This window comes from Falco peregrinus, chromosome 2 (genome assembly GCF_023634155.1).
Source record: "Falco peregrinus isolate bFalPer1 chromosome 2, bFalPer1.pri, whole genome shotgun sequence".
Taxonomy (NCBI): Eukaryota; Metazoa; Chordata; class Aves; order Falconiformes; family Falconidae; genus Falco; species Falco peregrinus.
In genome coordinates this window covers 107,284,313-107,300,281 of record NC_073722.1, presented here as the reverse complement: position 1 = coordinate 107,300,281, position 15,969 = coordinate 107,284,313, and the positions used below count along the sequence as shown (strand labels likewise).

At 45.8% G+C, this 15,969-nt stretch overlaps 2 protein-coding genes across 2 annotated transcripts; one reads left to right on the top strand and one right to left on the bottom strand.

Annotated features, from left to right (window-relative positions):
• Nucleotides 1-44: 44 nt before the first annotated feature.
• Nucleotides 45-6,166, top strand: SMYD4 (SET and MYND domain containing 4). Its single transcript, XM_055797767.1, has 10 exons — nucleotides 45-221; nucleotides 295-442; nucleotides 639-728; nucleotides 1,219-2,371; nucleotides 2,667-2,849; nucleotides 3,154-3,320; nucleotides 3,990-4,122; nucleotides 4,559-4,675; nucleotides 5,022-5,145; nucleotides 5,848-6,166. Exons 1-10 carry the CDS (start codon nucleotides 91-93, stop codon nucleotides 5,996-5,998), a joined length of 2,397 nt encoding a protein of 798 aa, XP_055653742.1. The 5' UTR covers nucleotides 45-90; the 3' UTR covers nucleotides 5,999-6,166.
• Nucleotides 6,167-6,675: 509 nt separating this feature from the next.
• On the bottom strand, nucleotides 6,676-13,793 carry SERPINF1 (serpin family F member 1). Its single transcript, XM_005240441.4, has 8 exons — nucleotides 13,638-13,793; nucleotides 11,031-11,116; nucleotides 10,437-10,635; nucleotides 10,202-10,357; nucleotides 9,212-9,415; nucleotides 8,282-8,424; nucleotides 7,463-7,673; nucleotides 6,676-7,084 (listed from the first exon to the last, which is right to left on the bottom strand). Exons 2-8 carry the CDS (start codon nucleotides 11,106-11,108, stop codon nucleotides 6,825-6,827), a joined length of 1,251 nt encoding a protein of 416 aa, XP_005240498.1. The 5' UTR covers nucleotides 11,109-11,116; nucleotides 13,638-13,793; the 3' UTR covers nucleotides 6,676-6,824.
• Between the last annotated feature and the right edge of the window lie 2,176 nt (nucleotides 13,794-15,969).

Sequence of the window (15,969 nt, the reverse complement as noted above, 5' to 3'; positions counted from 1 at the left end):
GCGCCCATTGGCTGCCCGGCACCGTACGGCGGAAGCGCTGCCGGGAGCGTACTACCGGTGCTGGTGGGCGCCGCCATTAGGCTATCGGTGATGGCGCTGCCGGTGGAGGAGTGGCGGCTGTGCGCTGCCCGGCGCTGGGCCGCGCTGGAGCCGCAGCTGCGGGAGCAGTTGACGGTAGCGTCGCTGCACGACATGGTGCGCCTGGGCTGCGGCCTCCTGCGGTGAGCGGCGGGTGGGGTGGGGCGGGGCGGAACGGGGCGGGCGGAGCGCGGAGCTGACCCCCGTGTCCCTCAGGCCCGAGGAGGAGGCGGCAGCTCTGCGGCGCTTATGCCGCCAGGCGCGGGCGGGCAAGGAGCCGGCGGCCGCGCGCTTCTACCGGGAGGAGGGAAACCGGTTGTTCGGCCGCCGCCATTACGGGGCCGCCGCGAGGCTCTACTCGCAGGTAGGTGGGGCGGGGACAGCCCCGCGGCGGGCTCCTCACGGCCCGGGGTCTCCCGCCGAAGGGCCGCTGGGGAGGGGTGGCTCCCGTGAGGGGATCCCCGGGGAGGGGTGGCTCCGTGAGGGGATCCCCGGGGAGGGGAGTCCCGTGGGGGGTCCCCGTGGCCCCCCAAGAGGCGGCAGCTGTCCGGTCTCCACAGGCGGCGTCCCACGAGCTCCCCGGCAGCCCTGAGGTGTCTGTCTGCTTCGCCAACCGCTCGGCCGCCCTCTTCCACCTCGGGTGCTTCGAGGTAAGCGGGAAGGGGGGGTGCTATGGCAGCTCCCACCCCGGGCTCCTGGGGGGCCCTGAGCCAGGCTGCGAACACAGGGGGTGGCCTGCGGCCTCTTGCGTGGCGTGAGGGGGGGGGGGACAGGGGTGTGGAGGAGCCCGGGTGCAGCCTGAGGTGTTACCACACAGTGTTTGCACACAGGGTTCAAATAGGTGCTTTCACAAATCCCACAGTAATGGGTATTTAATTGTTCCAACAAGAGACTGTAGGTCAGATGTGCTCCCGAAGCAGTGCTTACAGCATCCATTGTACTTAAACTTGCTGAAAGGTTCCATCTTTCCTTTTTTTTTCTATGTTAGGAGGCTTCATTTGGCCAACAGATTGGCTATGTGTGTGGAATTTACAGAATAACATAGTCTTATTAAAATATTCTGCATCTTAAACAGAATAAAAGAGTACGAGTCTCAGCTGGGTTTCAAGTCCATTTAAAAGGCCTCATCTTGGTTTTTAGGTTTGTTTGGAAGATATCGCCAGGGCTGAAAGTCATGGCTATCCAGACAGGCTGCTGCCCAAGGTCTTGCTGCGGAAAGCTGAATGTCTGCTGTGTTTGGGGAGGTTACAGGATGCAGCAGACGTCCTCAGTGTGGTGGAGAATAAAATTGGTATGGATGGGATCATGACTAGTCCTACACACCAGACACTGCTAAAAAAGTTAAGTCAACTGAAGATTCAAATACATGAGAAAGAGAGCTGTCCAGAGCCTGCACAAGAAGCATGCTGTGACATTCAAAGAAAGTTGGAGACCTGGGAAGAGAATGACAGTATTTCAGGTGCATCTTCATCTTTGAGATTGAATTTTGATACAGAGAGAGGACGTCACTTGGTGGCCTCCCAGGACATCCTGCCAGGACAGAGCTTGTTGAAGGAGGAAGCCTTCGTAAGCGTGCTCTGCCCAGGGGAGAGCTTTCTTCTGCAGGACAGCAGTGAAACAGTGTGGGACACTCGAGTCACTAATGCTGATCTTTATTGCCACCGTTGTCTGAGACAGCTTTTAGCCTCAGTGCCTTGCCATGGGTGCAGTTACGCAAAGTACTGCAGCCAGAACTGTGCAGACATGGCATGGGAGCAGTACCACAGGACAGAATGCTCCTTGGGAGCACTGCTTCTCACGTTAGGGGTCTTTTGCCATGTTGCCTTGAGGACTGTTCTACTGGCAGGATTTGTGGAGGTTAGGAGGCTGGTGGAATGGTCCCACAGTGGTGAAAAGGACCTTCATAACCCTGAGGCAAGGTGCAGACATCTTGGTGAGGCACCAGATACAAGAGTCAGTACCAGAGGTATCCCTGGTTGCAATGACAGCGGTCAGTACCAAAGTTCTTACCAAGCTGTGTTCAACCTTTTGCCACATACAGAGAAGCATAGCCCTGAACATAAGTTCCTTTGCATGTTGAGTGTAGTGGCTATATGCAAACAACTGCAAGAAGCTGGCCTAGAGGCTGCTGTTTTGAATCGGGAATCATCTGAGAAGCGGTCTAAACCAAAGACGTGTGAAAAAACATCGGGTGAATTGTCTCTAGAACTGAAGATTATGGCAGAAGCGATGCTGAGGCATGTATTACAGCTGCAATGTAATGCACAAGCAATCACTGTAATGCAGGAGTTAGGTAAGATAAAAACTTTAAGCTGTTCCCTGTTGTTCTTGCTCATCTAGCTTGTGTGAAGAGATTAAATTATAAAGCTTCCATTGCAGATGGGAATGACTTGCTTAAAATGTAACGGCCTGTCCCATACTGGCCTGTTCTTTGGTGCACAAGTAGAGGTTATTTAGCTATTTATTGCAGCAATATAGCAGAAACCTTTCTGCTCTCCTATCTGCAATTGGTCACAGTGCTCATTGCATAAGTTGCGTGGGTTACTGAGCATTCATTCTCAACCTACTTGTTTTTCCTCTGTCTTTAGGGTCCGGAGATAGTGCTGTTGTAAATAAGAAGCCTGTGCGCCTGGCGACAGCCTTCTTTCCTGTCCTCAGCCTTCTGAACCATTCATGCTGTCCCAATATTAGTGTGTCATTCAGTGGGACAGCTGCCACTGTCAGGGCATCACAGCCAATCCTAAGCGGCCAAGAGATTTTCCATTGCTATGGTAAGTATTAACTCTCTGTCTCAAGGCACAGACATCCTTTCACCTCGACTTGGCATGCTAACTAATTGCTATTAATATCATAATTCCTAGTATAATGTTGTTAGAATCTTTGTTTATGTATAAGCCTTGATCGAATATATCAGCACAAGATTTTATCTCTTGATTTATCTCTGTTACATTTTTGGTCTCCATTTGTGCCCTCTCCAAAAGATGGTATATCTAGTCTTAATGATAACAAAGATTTTAGTCTGCTGTTAAGAACTGTGCCTGTTTAGAGATTTCTACCCTTGCCATCCCTTTGCAGGGCCTCACCGATGTAGAATGAGGGTTGCTGAGAGACAACAGCTTCTCAGTCAGTATTTCTTTGAGTGTCGCTGTCAGGCATGCCTTGATGAGTTAGAGTCTGATGTCAAGAGTGTGGTGTCCATGAGAAACTCATTCTGCTGTCCGAGCTGCCGGGCTCCAATGCAGGTAGTTCTTCATTAGTTATGATTGTATAACTTACTAGGATGTGTAACATTTGGGTCTCTGGGAAAGTCAAGAGTTAAAAACCTCAGTCTGGGATCTTGGCTCGGAGGACAAAAGTCCTTGTAGAGTCAAGACAGTCTCTCACTGTTCTTAGCTTTCTTGTGACATTCTTGTATGTCAGTCTTCCAGCATTATAGGGAAAATAATGCCTTCAACCGCAAGTTAAAATCCCTTTGAACCTGATGGAAGAACTTCAGAATATCAGGGGCATGGATGAGAGGAAGGGGTATATTTAGGAAGAAAATGGAGGCCTGGAGTCTAGAACAGAAGGTGTATGTACAGGAGCTGTATGTAGAGAGAGTCATGCTCTGCAGTTCAAAGGATATAAATGAAAACAGTGTGTAGGCTAGTGTGTATTTTGTACGAACATTAATTGTGTACCACGTGACCCTGCTTTGGCCTAATCCGTAGCCCAAATAGTCATAGCTATTCCTGGGAGTTTCTCATAAAATCAAATGAGCTAATAGCAATTTACAAGCAAGTCACTTTGTTTAATGAATGCAGCTGAGAAACAATTTAGCACCTCTATAACACAATACAGAGATAACGGAGATGGAAAGTAAGGTTTGAGTTGAATGAAAGCAGGAATGATCACAGGGATGATTTCCACAGGGGGAAGACATGCTTTGTTGTTCAAATGAAGTGTGCGCGATCTCAGTCAGCAGAGAGAGTCTGTCGTGCCGTTTACGGGACCTTCAGCGACAAATCAAGGAAGGATTAGAACTGCTAAGGGACAGGAAGGCTGGTAAGACTCAACTTTCTACTTTAAGGTCAGCAGCTAATGAGTGCGCATCGGGCGACGTAGTTCTAGCCATGAGATGGCACTGTTGCTTATGCAGTTGGGGTCTTTTGGCGTGCAGCCTGGTGTCCCTGGGGACTTGAGCTTTACTGTTTTTTATGCCCCTGATCCGGGTATTAATCTAAGTCACGCATTGTTCCATAGTAACTTAAAGAACTCAGGGTAACATTGGAGTTACGCATTCCCAGGCCTTGCTTTCCTGGAGTGAGTTGGGCCAGCACTGCGTTAGAATAAGCAGGGTTGCAGATGAAGTCAATGTTGAATCCTAACCAAATCTGGCTGTGTAAGATGCAAAGATGAGATTGGACTGATGTTATTTCATGGATCATGGAAAGCTGGAGACTGGATAGTAGGATGAATTTGACACCCTCTTTTGTTACAGATCAGGCTATCAAAACACTCCTGAAATGTCAGATGGATGCTGGAAATTTCCTGTCTTCAGAGCATTTGCTGATGGGAGAGATGGAGGATCATCTGGCACAGGTCTATGCTACTCTTGGTATGACGTCTTCTCATTATCTTTAGTCTTCTGAGCTTTGAATTCAACATGACTAGCCTTTTCTCTGGCTAGCCCTTTCACTTCTCTCCTACTGCATTTCTCTAGTTTTGATGGCAGGACTCTCAGAAAGACTGCTTTAGCCAAAACTGCATTCCCGGCAGCCAGTGAACAGTAATGTGATCTCATGTTCTTCTACATTCCCTGTCCTGGTCAGCAGCCTCCCAAGAATTCTGTGGACACATAGTTCATTACATTTTGCATGAAACTGTCAGATTTTTCCTGTGGCAGTAGCTCTAGAAAGTATTCATGACTCATTTTTTGTTTTGTTTTGGTTTTTTTCCCTCAGGGAAGTGGCAGGAAGCAGCCAGGCACCTGGAGAGGAGTATTCGGATTGTGGAAATGCATCATGGGCCATCAAGTGTAGAAATAGGTCATGAACTTTTCAAGCTGGCACAAATTCTTTTCAATGGGTAAATTTGCTTTCATTCTCTGTCCCTTCCCTGCACCACTCCTGTGTCTGACAAGGTGGCCCTTGGCACCTTGCAGGGTGTCTTGCAGGACCCTGGGCGGTCTGGCACGGATACAAAAGTTGGCCATCACTCAAGTGCAGGCTCGTTAATCCCATTGGGGTTCACTTCTACCTCATGACTCATTTTGGACCCATTTCTCAGTTTTATGCCTATCTATTCTTTTCTTCTCCCTGGCTCCATTTATTCCCTGTCTTATTGTTTTATTTTGACACCTTTTTTTAAACACCTTTGGTGTTTATATCTCAGTTGTATAATGTTGTTGACATCTTTTTGAAGGGGGAAATAAGATCCTCTTGCTCTGTTTTGGTAAGCAAATCCCCTGACTGCTTCTGAAAATCTTCTCACAACACCTCCCTTTGACTGAAGAATTTTAGCAGGAGCTGCAGTGAGGATGTAGTGGGTACCTGTACTCAAAGATGACATTTCAAGTTTTTGTCCCTCTCCTTACCTTTTCTCCCCTCATCATCCTCCCTTTGCGGCCGAAGTGCACACTATTTGCCTGGTGCTGAAAGGCAGTGGAAGGTAGGATCTATACCCATGAACCGGTTTAGGTTTTTGTTGGGGAGGAGGTAAAGGTTGTGTAAGTCAAGGAGCTGAATTAAGTATTTTGTATCATCTGTTCTTATTCTCTTCCTATTTCAGATTTGCAGTTTCTGAAGCTCTAAGCACGATTCAAAGAGCAGAGGAGATTTTGTCAGTGCACTGTGGTCCTCAGAGTGCTCAGATCCAGGAACTACAAGAGATGAAGACCTGTCTGTCAGAGCTTCCCAGAAGCATCCTTCAGAGGACTTAATTTCCCTGTCAAAGGAAGCTGCAATGTGATCTTTCATCAAAGCTAAGTGTCATGTGGTAAGGCAGCCATGTAGTACAAGCTGGAAAATCATGTGTAGCAACAACTTGAATGAAATCTGAAATGCTCTTTAGTGAGACTGTTGTAAATAAAATGACCAATTTAACATGAGGGGTCTGTGTGTGGTATGGTGGGAATAGAGGCTGTTGCATAACTTCTGCATGTGGGTTTGAAGCAAATGTTTGAGACGTGTTTGTATGCGTGTGTTTCTAGGTATGTGAATCTTTCATGTGTGGTACCCTGATGATTACGAACATGCAGTCATCCAGACCACGCTGCCTTTTACTTCTAATGCTATAAAGCACTTTTCTTCTCTGCAGTGTGAAATGTAAACGGTTGAAATGGATGAGGCAGCAGGTTGGGAAGTGCAAACTTAGAAGCTAGGAGAAGAGGCACTGCAGAACTTGGAGGGCTACCAGCGCAGACCTGTCAGTGATGAGGAATTCACTATAAACAACTGGTATCAGGTTAGAAGACAGGATAGGGGAAAATGCAGTATACACCAGATAATGCTTGTGTATAGGACACAGAACTTCATTGTGGCCAATCTTGGGGAAATGGGAATGTGAAGTCATATGATGCAGGCAGACAGTCTTTCAAGGGAGAATACTGGCGCTTGCTGAGATTAATAGCAAAAGCTCTTTTATTGCAGCATGAAGGCATATGATTTGCAAGTTGTGTCTTTGTGCAGCAGAGCAGGGAGCCAGTACCCCTCCCAAAACCACCCTTTCCATTTGGGCCCCACCATTGCAGATTATTGTGAAGGGATCTAAACACTCCTGGGGTCCAGGATCTTGCCAATAAAGAGGAGGGTTCCAGTGGTATCATCTCGCAGTACAAGAAGGAAAGGTCTGTCCACATGATATTCAATGGGGAAGGTCAGACGAGCGGCATTCACCCCAGGATTTGGTGTGGATTTTTCCCCATCTTCAGTAAGCTCCAAAATTGCCTTGTGTTGTATGTGAGATAGCTTAACAGGTTTGGCAGAAATCTGGGTAAAATCAGGTGATGTGAAAAGTGACTGGAGCCCTGGAGGAAAGAGAAAATTCCATTAGCTAAAACCATAGCTTGCAGGTGGGAGAGCAGTACTGCTGATGCTGTGATCCAGGAGGGCACGTAGCTGCTGTACTAGAGTTTATTGGGGATAAAAGGGAGAAGCAGCTTCTATCTGTTTGTACTCAGCTTCTCCCTTTCAACCTCAGAAACATTGTAAGAGCTTAGTGGAAAGATGTGATAAAAAGTTGAGGGGTCCTGTACCAAGGTGATTTAGTTGCTGGTGAAATCTCTACAAGCTGACAGCAGGACTTAACTAATAACCCACCAGCTTCATACACTTCTGAGAGCAGGAAGCAACTTGCCCACTGCTTGGAGCCCTGGCAGTCTGTAGAGGGGGTGGGATGTACATACTTGTCTCCTTCACTGTGCTGCCGAGTGCCTCTTCATAGTTCAGCTTTAATTTGGGCAAGCTTAGCACAGCATGGACTGTCTTCAGCTCCTTGTCTACATCATGGACAAACTCAGAAGTAAGGCTCTCTTCTATCAGAGTCATATTCTGGGTCACCTTCGTAGGCAGGAAGAACATGGCACTGATTCCCTCTGTCAGTGGCAGCTGTGCAATCTGGAAGGCCAGTTATAAATAAGAGAGAGTCACATCAATAATAAACAGTTTTACCCATCCCATACCAGGCACAGGCCTGAGTCTTGACTGCCTGGTCTTTCCAGTTAACGTTTGGTCATCTTCCCTGTTTGCTTTTATTGGACACGATTCCTCCTGACCCCTCAGGCATGCAGGCTTTCATCAACCCATGCTGCTCCCTTTCTATTACACCGCAAGTGCTCTCTCACCTGTTGAATCCTGTAATGAACTACAGTATTGCTTTGGGGGATTCTCATCTGGAACTCCTTTGAGCTCATGCTACGGTGAAAGATTTATTGGAAGAGGTAGAGTTGGAAAAGTTTTGAGGGGTGTGCCCTGCCCTTCTTGCTCAACTTTAGGTCACGCAATACAGGCTAGTAGGATCTGTGCATTATTTAAATTCTGGACTGATTGTCACATAGCCAATGTAGAAGCAGGATATTCTAACAACACACTGCCTTTCAAACTAGGGATTGCAAAACTAGCCTGATGGGAGCAAGGCTGTCTTCTGGAATGGGTTAGCAGATAAGTGTAGCTGACCCTGTTCCTCAGTAGGTTTAGGAGATCTTGTGCAGTATTTGCTCTCTGACCTTGCAGTTGAGTTCTGAGTCAAAACCATATCGCAGTATGGCTTTGGGGTCTGACATCATGGACACCTTCACAGTTCTGTCCTCATCCAGATGGAATTCCTTCAGGGCAGTCTTCTTGGTGTCAAACTTGGTTTTCCATGTCCCTATTTTTTAAAAGATAAAATGGAGGATTTTCTGGAATATTAGCATATGAAAGCAGGCTTGTGTCTGTGGCTGAGTAATCTCGTGCTTTATATATAGTGTTTGCATTTTAAGAGTTGAGGCAATCGAATGATGATAGGGATGGAAATAGACTGATTGGAGCTACTGATTTACTGCCGCCCTTTGGCCTCTTCTTTTCATCTGAGAATTGGCTCAATGGGAAATAAAAAAATCAAGCCAGTGTATGGGTGGAGTAGCTATTGGGAAGTTGATGTCTACTTATGTAATTACAAAACTATTTTAAAGGGTAACAATTGTGTCAATGCATATAAAGTGCTTCTCTCCCCGCCCTTTATTTTGCTCTTTGTCTCTAAGCAATAATTCTGCAGGACACTGGCTTACAGCATGTTCTAGAACAGCTCTCTAGTATTTTCCTCCATTCCCTCTATGGTGGTAAAAAGGCTCAGTACACACTTTAAGTTGTGCCTTCCCTAAATGGTAATATTCTTTCTTTTGCCGTGGAGTTTTGTGAGCTTAAACTTTCTTCTCTGGTCTCTTACTGCAAACAGGTCAACATTCAGCTTCCCAAGAGTAGTAATTCCCCCCTTAAAGACTATTTCTGTCCAGGTAGCGTGCATTTTTTCTTCATTGCCAAACAGTCTCAAACACTGTCATCTTACACTCTCTCTCTTTGGCAGTCTGTTTGCTCTGGAAGTGAGAGTGTTCCTTCATCGCTTCTAACACATGCTTAGTAGACTATCTCTGCAACCAAGCACACAACATTCTTACCCTTGAAGTAAGCAGCCCCAGCAAGGAGAATACTGACATCTGTGGGCATGTCCTTCATAAACCGCATAATCCTTCCTTTTGTCTGTTGTCGTACCCAGCTGTTGATTTCTTGGAGGTCTAGCTGGGTATTGCCACTTAGTGCCCTCGGACGCATCTTGTAGAACTTCTCTAGTTGGCTGTGAAAACCAGGCTTCACTCTCAGTCCTGGGGAACGAAAACATTGATATTGCAGCTAGTTCCCTTATCAAAACAATCTCAAGGCAGCAGACTGCAATCGAAAGCACAGCAGCAGTTCTCATAACATGTCTTTGGCTGCATATATACAGAAAAACCTGCTTTGAAGAAGAATGACTTGAAGGCACATTGAGGAAACTGATCCAAATTCTATAGCCACCCATGGGGGAGTATGGGCTAACTCTCTCCTGAAAAGTAACAAAAGGAGATAAAAACAGAAGGCTTGGACACAGCTATTCCTACATCAGTCTTTCTTCTTTCTCCAGCTTGCTTTATGAGTACAGCTTACTTAACCTATCAGATTCTTGGAACCAGCAGGTTCCAAAAGATAGCTCTTAGCTTTCTCAGCAGCTGTTTATTCCACGCCAAAAGCAGACATTTCAAATAGTTCTGCAAGGAATTAAACAAAGGAATATGGCTGAATGCTGTCACAAATAGAAATGGGATTTGTGGTTCCTGGAAGTTAGCAGCACCTGCCAGAAAAGCAAAGGCAAAATTCTCTGAGTTTCTTCTAGGTCTTCCACACATTAGCTGGTCTGTCACCAGTGTCTCTGTGTGCATTAGTCTGGTCTTTTATTAATGTGCACACAAACTTTCCAGGCTTTTTCTGGAGCAGCAACAGTGTTCCGTGCACTGTCTGCATCCTGGCTCAACAGTACATCAGAGCCAAAGCCGTTAGTGCAGTGTTGCTCAGTGTGTTCTACCTGCTACTAGTTATTTAGGTAAAACTTGATAGAGGGGAAGAAGGACTTTTACTTTTCTCCAAGATGATACGGGAGGCACTTTTCATGCTCTTCTCTGGTCCAACCACGCTGCTCAGTAGGTCCTTGTAAGTGTTGTGAACCTCAGCTTTGTTAAGCAGATCATAGAAGAGAGCACGAGAAATCACATCCTCTGTTCGTTCTCCAGCTCCTGCCGGCAACAAGGACAACAGTATGAGGGAAGGCCTGTCAAGCCAAACAGCACGTGGTGGAAAGGGGCAAGAACTCACCAAGCGAGAGACCAGAAAGTGCAGTAGCTAGGCTGAATGGAGACAGTAGCACGTTGGCAGTGGCTGTCCGGCTAGATTGCTGGCGGTACAGGTCATAGCCGAAGTTGGAGACTGCGGCTGCTAGCTTGTTTATAGGGCTCTTGTAGAATGGATCTTCCTCTTCTTCACCAGCATTAGCTCCATCAGCAGTGGCAGAGTTCTAGCAGGTACAGGGAGTGCTTTGGTTAGACTTGCAGTTTACAAGGGCAGGTGCAGTTGTGATAAATGTTTCAAAGGCAAGCAATCTGCAGATACTCTCCTATGATTTACAGAAACACTGGCTTAATCTTACATAGGAATGGTTACTTTAAATTGTCCCAGTAAAGCCGGAGGCAGCACTCAGATTGGAATCCACTATTTCTGCCTCACGGTCATCCCCTGATGTAACTACTGTGGTTTTATCTAGGTAAAGCAGGAGTTAATCTCATTATGTTGCTAAATAAAATCCTAGTAACTCAGGAGGGTAGAGCTTAATCCTTCTGTAAGGTTCTCTAAACTTAAATTACCTGCTCCAGGTATCTCTCCCTCGCTTTCTGCATGTTGTCTTCTACTCACCTGCTCAGTAGCTGAGTTCTGGGATCTGCTTGGGACAGTTAAGAGACCCAGAAAAAGGAAAGCCACTGGAATCTGCATGCCTGAACCTACAGAGTAAGAATATAACAAAGGTAGTTTGAGTGATCAAGCAAATGCATCTCTACCACTACTATTCGCCGTAACTGGTTGTAACGGGAACTGCGATGACACATGCTGCTGCTTGTCCTTCCCAATTGTGAAACACCTGATCTCAGCTGGCTTTTATTCTTCTGTAGTTGGAAGTATTCAGCCAGGCTGGCCCCAGTGATTTCAAAATTAGGCAAGCATATGTCTGGGTTTGCCTGAGTGCAAAATAAGATGCGTGTGGCCCAAACCACGGTGGTGCTAGCAGTGACAGAGTGCCAAGGTCCAGAAAAGCACTAAATAATACTTTCTGAGTTTTAGACTTTAAAAAACTCAATACTTCATTTAAAAAAGGTAGCAAATCCATTTTGTTGAATGGGGTGGAAGACAAAACTGCTTACTGCTCTGCTATACAAGTTACCTGCCTTGCACAGTAGTTTATGATGTTTCTTGTGTCTGCATGTGCTTGGAATGCCGTACAGCCTATATGTGTCCTCTACTGCTTACTTGCAATTTGACAAAGTGAAAGTAGAAGAGCTTTCTTAAAAGACAGTAAGGAAAGAAGCTAGGAGTAAATACCTAACGCTGCACCAGATCTAGAGAAGAAGTGAAAGACAGAGCTTGGCTTAGTCACCTCCCAATGGAGGTGGGAGAAAAGTACCAAACTCCCCAAAGTTGCTCCTTCTGTGGAATCCACTTTTAATTGCTGCAGCCTTGGAATATGTGGCCCTTCCAGACACATCTGTCTGGTCCAAAGGGCAGTGCGCAACTGAGGGTTTCACTGTGGGTAAACCAGAGCTACTGCAGAAGTGTCATGCCCCCGAGAACAGACGCCACTGAGGCTGGTCTGAAGCAATGTTTATGTAGATTCCCAGAAATTAAAGGAAGAGGGCTGTATTTAACTAACCCCTGTGATCCAGGCATCCAGTAAAACAGGAGAAAGAACATGTGTTTCAGATTATCTTCAGCTATAAAGAAAACATGCCTGCTGGTAGAAATACAACCTAAAGCCACGTGGCTACAACAGCCCCAGTTCAGGACCTAGTCTTTTCAGGCAGAGGTTTTACTTCAGCGAAAGGGAGTTCCCTGTTTCCCTTTACTGCCAAAACCCTTTTCTTCTGGAGGTAGTTCTGCTTTGGAGAAAAAGGTGTCATAGTGGAGGTTTTTTCATCTATGTTTAGATGGTGTAACACAGCAGTGGTACTCTCTTTTTCCTGAGCCCTTGCATCTTGTGACCTGCTGCTATCCTAGCTGCTGAGTAGATGAGGTATTCTGGTGCAGAAGATGCGTATCAAGAAGATTTACTATACTGGAACAAACCAATGCATTTGGTGGCACAATAGTGGATATAATGTTGGGATTGCTCATATCATTGCAGAAGTTTATAACAAATAGGCAGCATGCTGAGAGATGAGAGAAGCCCTGCATGAATCTAAGTTAAAAAGGTCTTGGCAAGGACTTTGTGAGGATGCCTGCACCAAGCAGTACTCTTGCATGCTGAGCAGAAGAGGTTTGGCCCAGTCTAGTTTAGGGATGAAGGTTTTCCATGGAGCATAACCTTTTCTCTGGAAAAAAAAAAAAAAAAGAAGAAGAAGAAGAAAAAAAAAGTCTCAACGCAACCTCTGCTTCCAACTACACTGAGCTCCCGGGAGCATGAGAGCGGAGATTGGTTTTGCAGATTTGTATTGTTTTTGCCAGTACTGTCACCAGCTTCGTATTTCTCAAATTTTGCCAAAAAGCAATTTCCATTTTAGAAAGACAAAGCTTTTTGCGTTTGAATTGGCCTGAACATCTGGATTCTATTTGCATGTCTCTTAGCGCACAGCCAGAAATGCAGGGAAAAGAATTTGGTTGGAGCAGAGGTGGGATGGTTTTAGGCATGATATTAAAATCTGTGGCTGCCTTTAAAGAGAAGAGGAGCAACAGCATGCAGCATGTGATGTTACAGTAAGGAAGAAAATTGTGAGAAATGAGCTGAGAAGGAACTTTGTGTCTGGGAGTTGTCTGTTTGAGAAGGCCGCCAGGTGCAAAGGAAGTATTGTGCTTTCCATCGATAGCAGTACAAGTCTCACATCATTTATAAACACTTCTGATTTTAGGGGTGCTGTGAAACATCACCCACAAGTTCAGACTGCTCACTGTGATCACTTCACCCCATGGCACTAACTCCCTCTGAAGCATCTTGCAACCACTAGCTCTAGAGGATCTGATATCACCAAAATTGTTACTGTCGCAAAAAAAGGCATGTTCCCATCTGCAGCACAGACCCTAGAAGGGCAGAAAACCACCCCAGTTCCCAAGCGCTGCTCAGCCCCGGAGGCAAAGAGGTGCCCAAGGATGCTGGTGGCTTCCTACCCATGGTGAGATCTCTCATTTGGTGGGAATTGCACCCTTGAACACCTGCAGAACTGTTCTGCCCATTTCCCAGGTCCTCCTAGAGCTCCCCAGCCCCTGCCCACCGCTCCCCTCGCCGCAGGCTGGGGGCCAGGGCGAGCTGCCCCTTACCTCGGGCTCTTCTGGGTGCTGCCGGCGCTGGCTCCCGGTGGCTTCGAGTCGGGGACAGTGTGGGCTTGGTGCAGCCACATCTGCTTTTTGCTGCTTCCCCCAGCCCAGCCTTCGGCAGGCTTCAGGTTACAGCTTCCCAGGGCTCTCTTAAAGTGCTCTGCTCCCATTTTCTGCTGCTGCCACCCTCCTGATGAATTGCACTAATTTTTTAACCCTGCCTTCCAAAACAAATGTGCTGCCTGTGATAAGGGCAGTTGAGCGGGTAAAGCACAGGTCACAGAGGCAAATGCTCCCTGCCCTGTTTGAGCAAGTCTTCTATCCCTGCCGTTTTGCCATGTGTGACATGAGGGAATTTCTGTCTCAGAGATACGGTTAATGCAGTAGTGTTTAATGGATTAATGTTCAGTATTTAATGGAGAGACTGGTAAAGTGGAAGCAGGATGCTATTGCTGTTTAAAGCAGTTAAGGGGAAGACATTGAGCAGTTCTACCCAGTGGTAGTTACTAGTTAACAAAAAGTTATTAACATAATTGGCTTAAAGGTTTTGGCCAAAAAGAAGACTAAAAAGCTCTTGGTAAAAATGATGAATTAACAGAATGTCGTAGGAGCTTACAGAATGAGAAATGATCTGGAGAAGGAAAAGGGGCCAGAGGTTTTTGCAGTAGATGATTTTAGGGGAGCACCCATCAGTGCACATTTAAATCAAGAGAGTGTATTTTTCGGAAGTATTACATTGTAAAACTCATTGTAACTAGATATTGCAGAAGATGAAAGATAAATAGATTTTGGAGAGAAAAAAACAACCCAAACCAAATTAGACAGGTCCATTGAAAGCTAACGATGGTCGGGTGTAATGTCAGACTCAGCAGCTGAGTGATACAACCAGAGAACAGTTGTTTTTCCTTGTCCCTAATCATTCTTGGCTGCTTTTTCCCCAGTCATTTGTTACTGGCTGCTGGGAGAGCCAAGATACTGGGCTAACTGGACATGTAGCTAGCCTGATCCAGGGCAGCTGTTTGTCTACTTGGAGATGCTGTAAGTAAATTGTAGCCAGTAATGTCAGTGCCCCCAGTCTAGGCTTGCGTTGGGACATCTCCTTGTTGGGCTGCCAGCCTCACCACTAACAGGTAATGAGGAGTTACTCATGCTGGCACTGGGCTCATACAGCCCCTCAGCAAAGAGGAGAAAAGGATGGTTTTAGAGAAGCATTAGCTGCTGTTTTTGCAAGCTGGGAAAGCAAATCAGGTAGCCTGCCCTGTGATTAGTCAGTGCTTCAAAGGTGACCCTTTCTAACAAGAAGAGTAATAGCTCTGCTTTCAACTGCTTCTCGGCCTGCTCTGTGAGAAATTGTCTGCAGAGAGATGTTTGTACTTGTTAGGCTTCCATCGTCGGCCCGAGAATGGGGGTGTTGGCTGTGGAGATATCTTCTGGTGGTTTTAATCTCTTTTTGATACCTTATTTGTGGTATTAAAATGCCTTTTATGGAAGGGCCACTAAAGAAGTTTTTACATCTCGTCTGTATCTTCAAATGAAAGCTCAGCTGTTTAAATACAGGTTTGGTTTTAAAGCATTTAAATCAGAGTGGCAGTTGTATAGGATGTTATTATAGACCAAAGCAAGCTTGATTCCTGTAGGTGAAGGGAATTCACTCATTTAACTAGATGCAAGGGCTTAAACCAGTTTTGTTACGTCGATACAAACGTTTTACTGTTGTTCTGGTTTGTGTTCAAGATAGTAGTCAATATGCTGTCTGAACAGTGTTCACCTCTGCTGTGGAAGTACTGATCATATTCACATGAATTTGCTCTAGTAAAGAAAAAAATACATCTAATATTAAAGATACTGAGACTTACTTGATATTCTCAGCCAGTGTTGCAGATGAGCTATAGAGCAGACACCCTGTGCTCGTCATGTCTTTTCAGAACAGAGCTCAGTCAAAATGAAAGCTTAGCAATGCTAAGTGGAAATTCCTGAGCAGAGACATTAATATTACTTTGCATTTTACAAACTGCCTCTTCTGGAGAGTCAGTAGAGTGAAAAAGAGTCTTAAGGTTGGTGTAACTGATAATTTGTTGAGCAAAGCACAGTCATGGAAGGCTGCTGTACTGTCAAATAAGATTAAATTAATAGTTTGACAAGAATAGCTTGTAGGAGGAGGGATGGCAGAAAGATGAAAAGTAGGAAATAAGAAACAAGCTGTTCAGGAAACTGAGAATGAGGGGAAAAAACTTTACAGAAGAGGGGGAGCTGGAGGGCAGAGGCATAAAGAATACGACTTGCACTTCAAATTTTGCACAGGTTGCATTGCAACAGGACAGAATTTAGGGAGGTT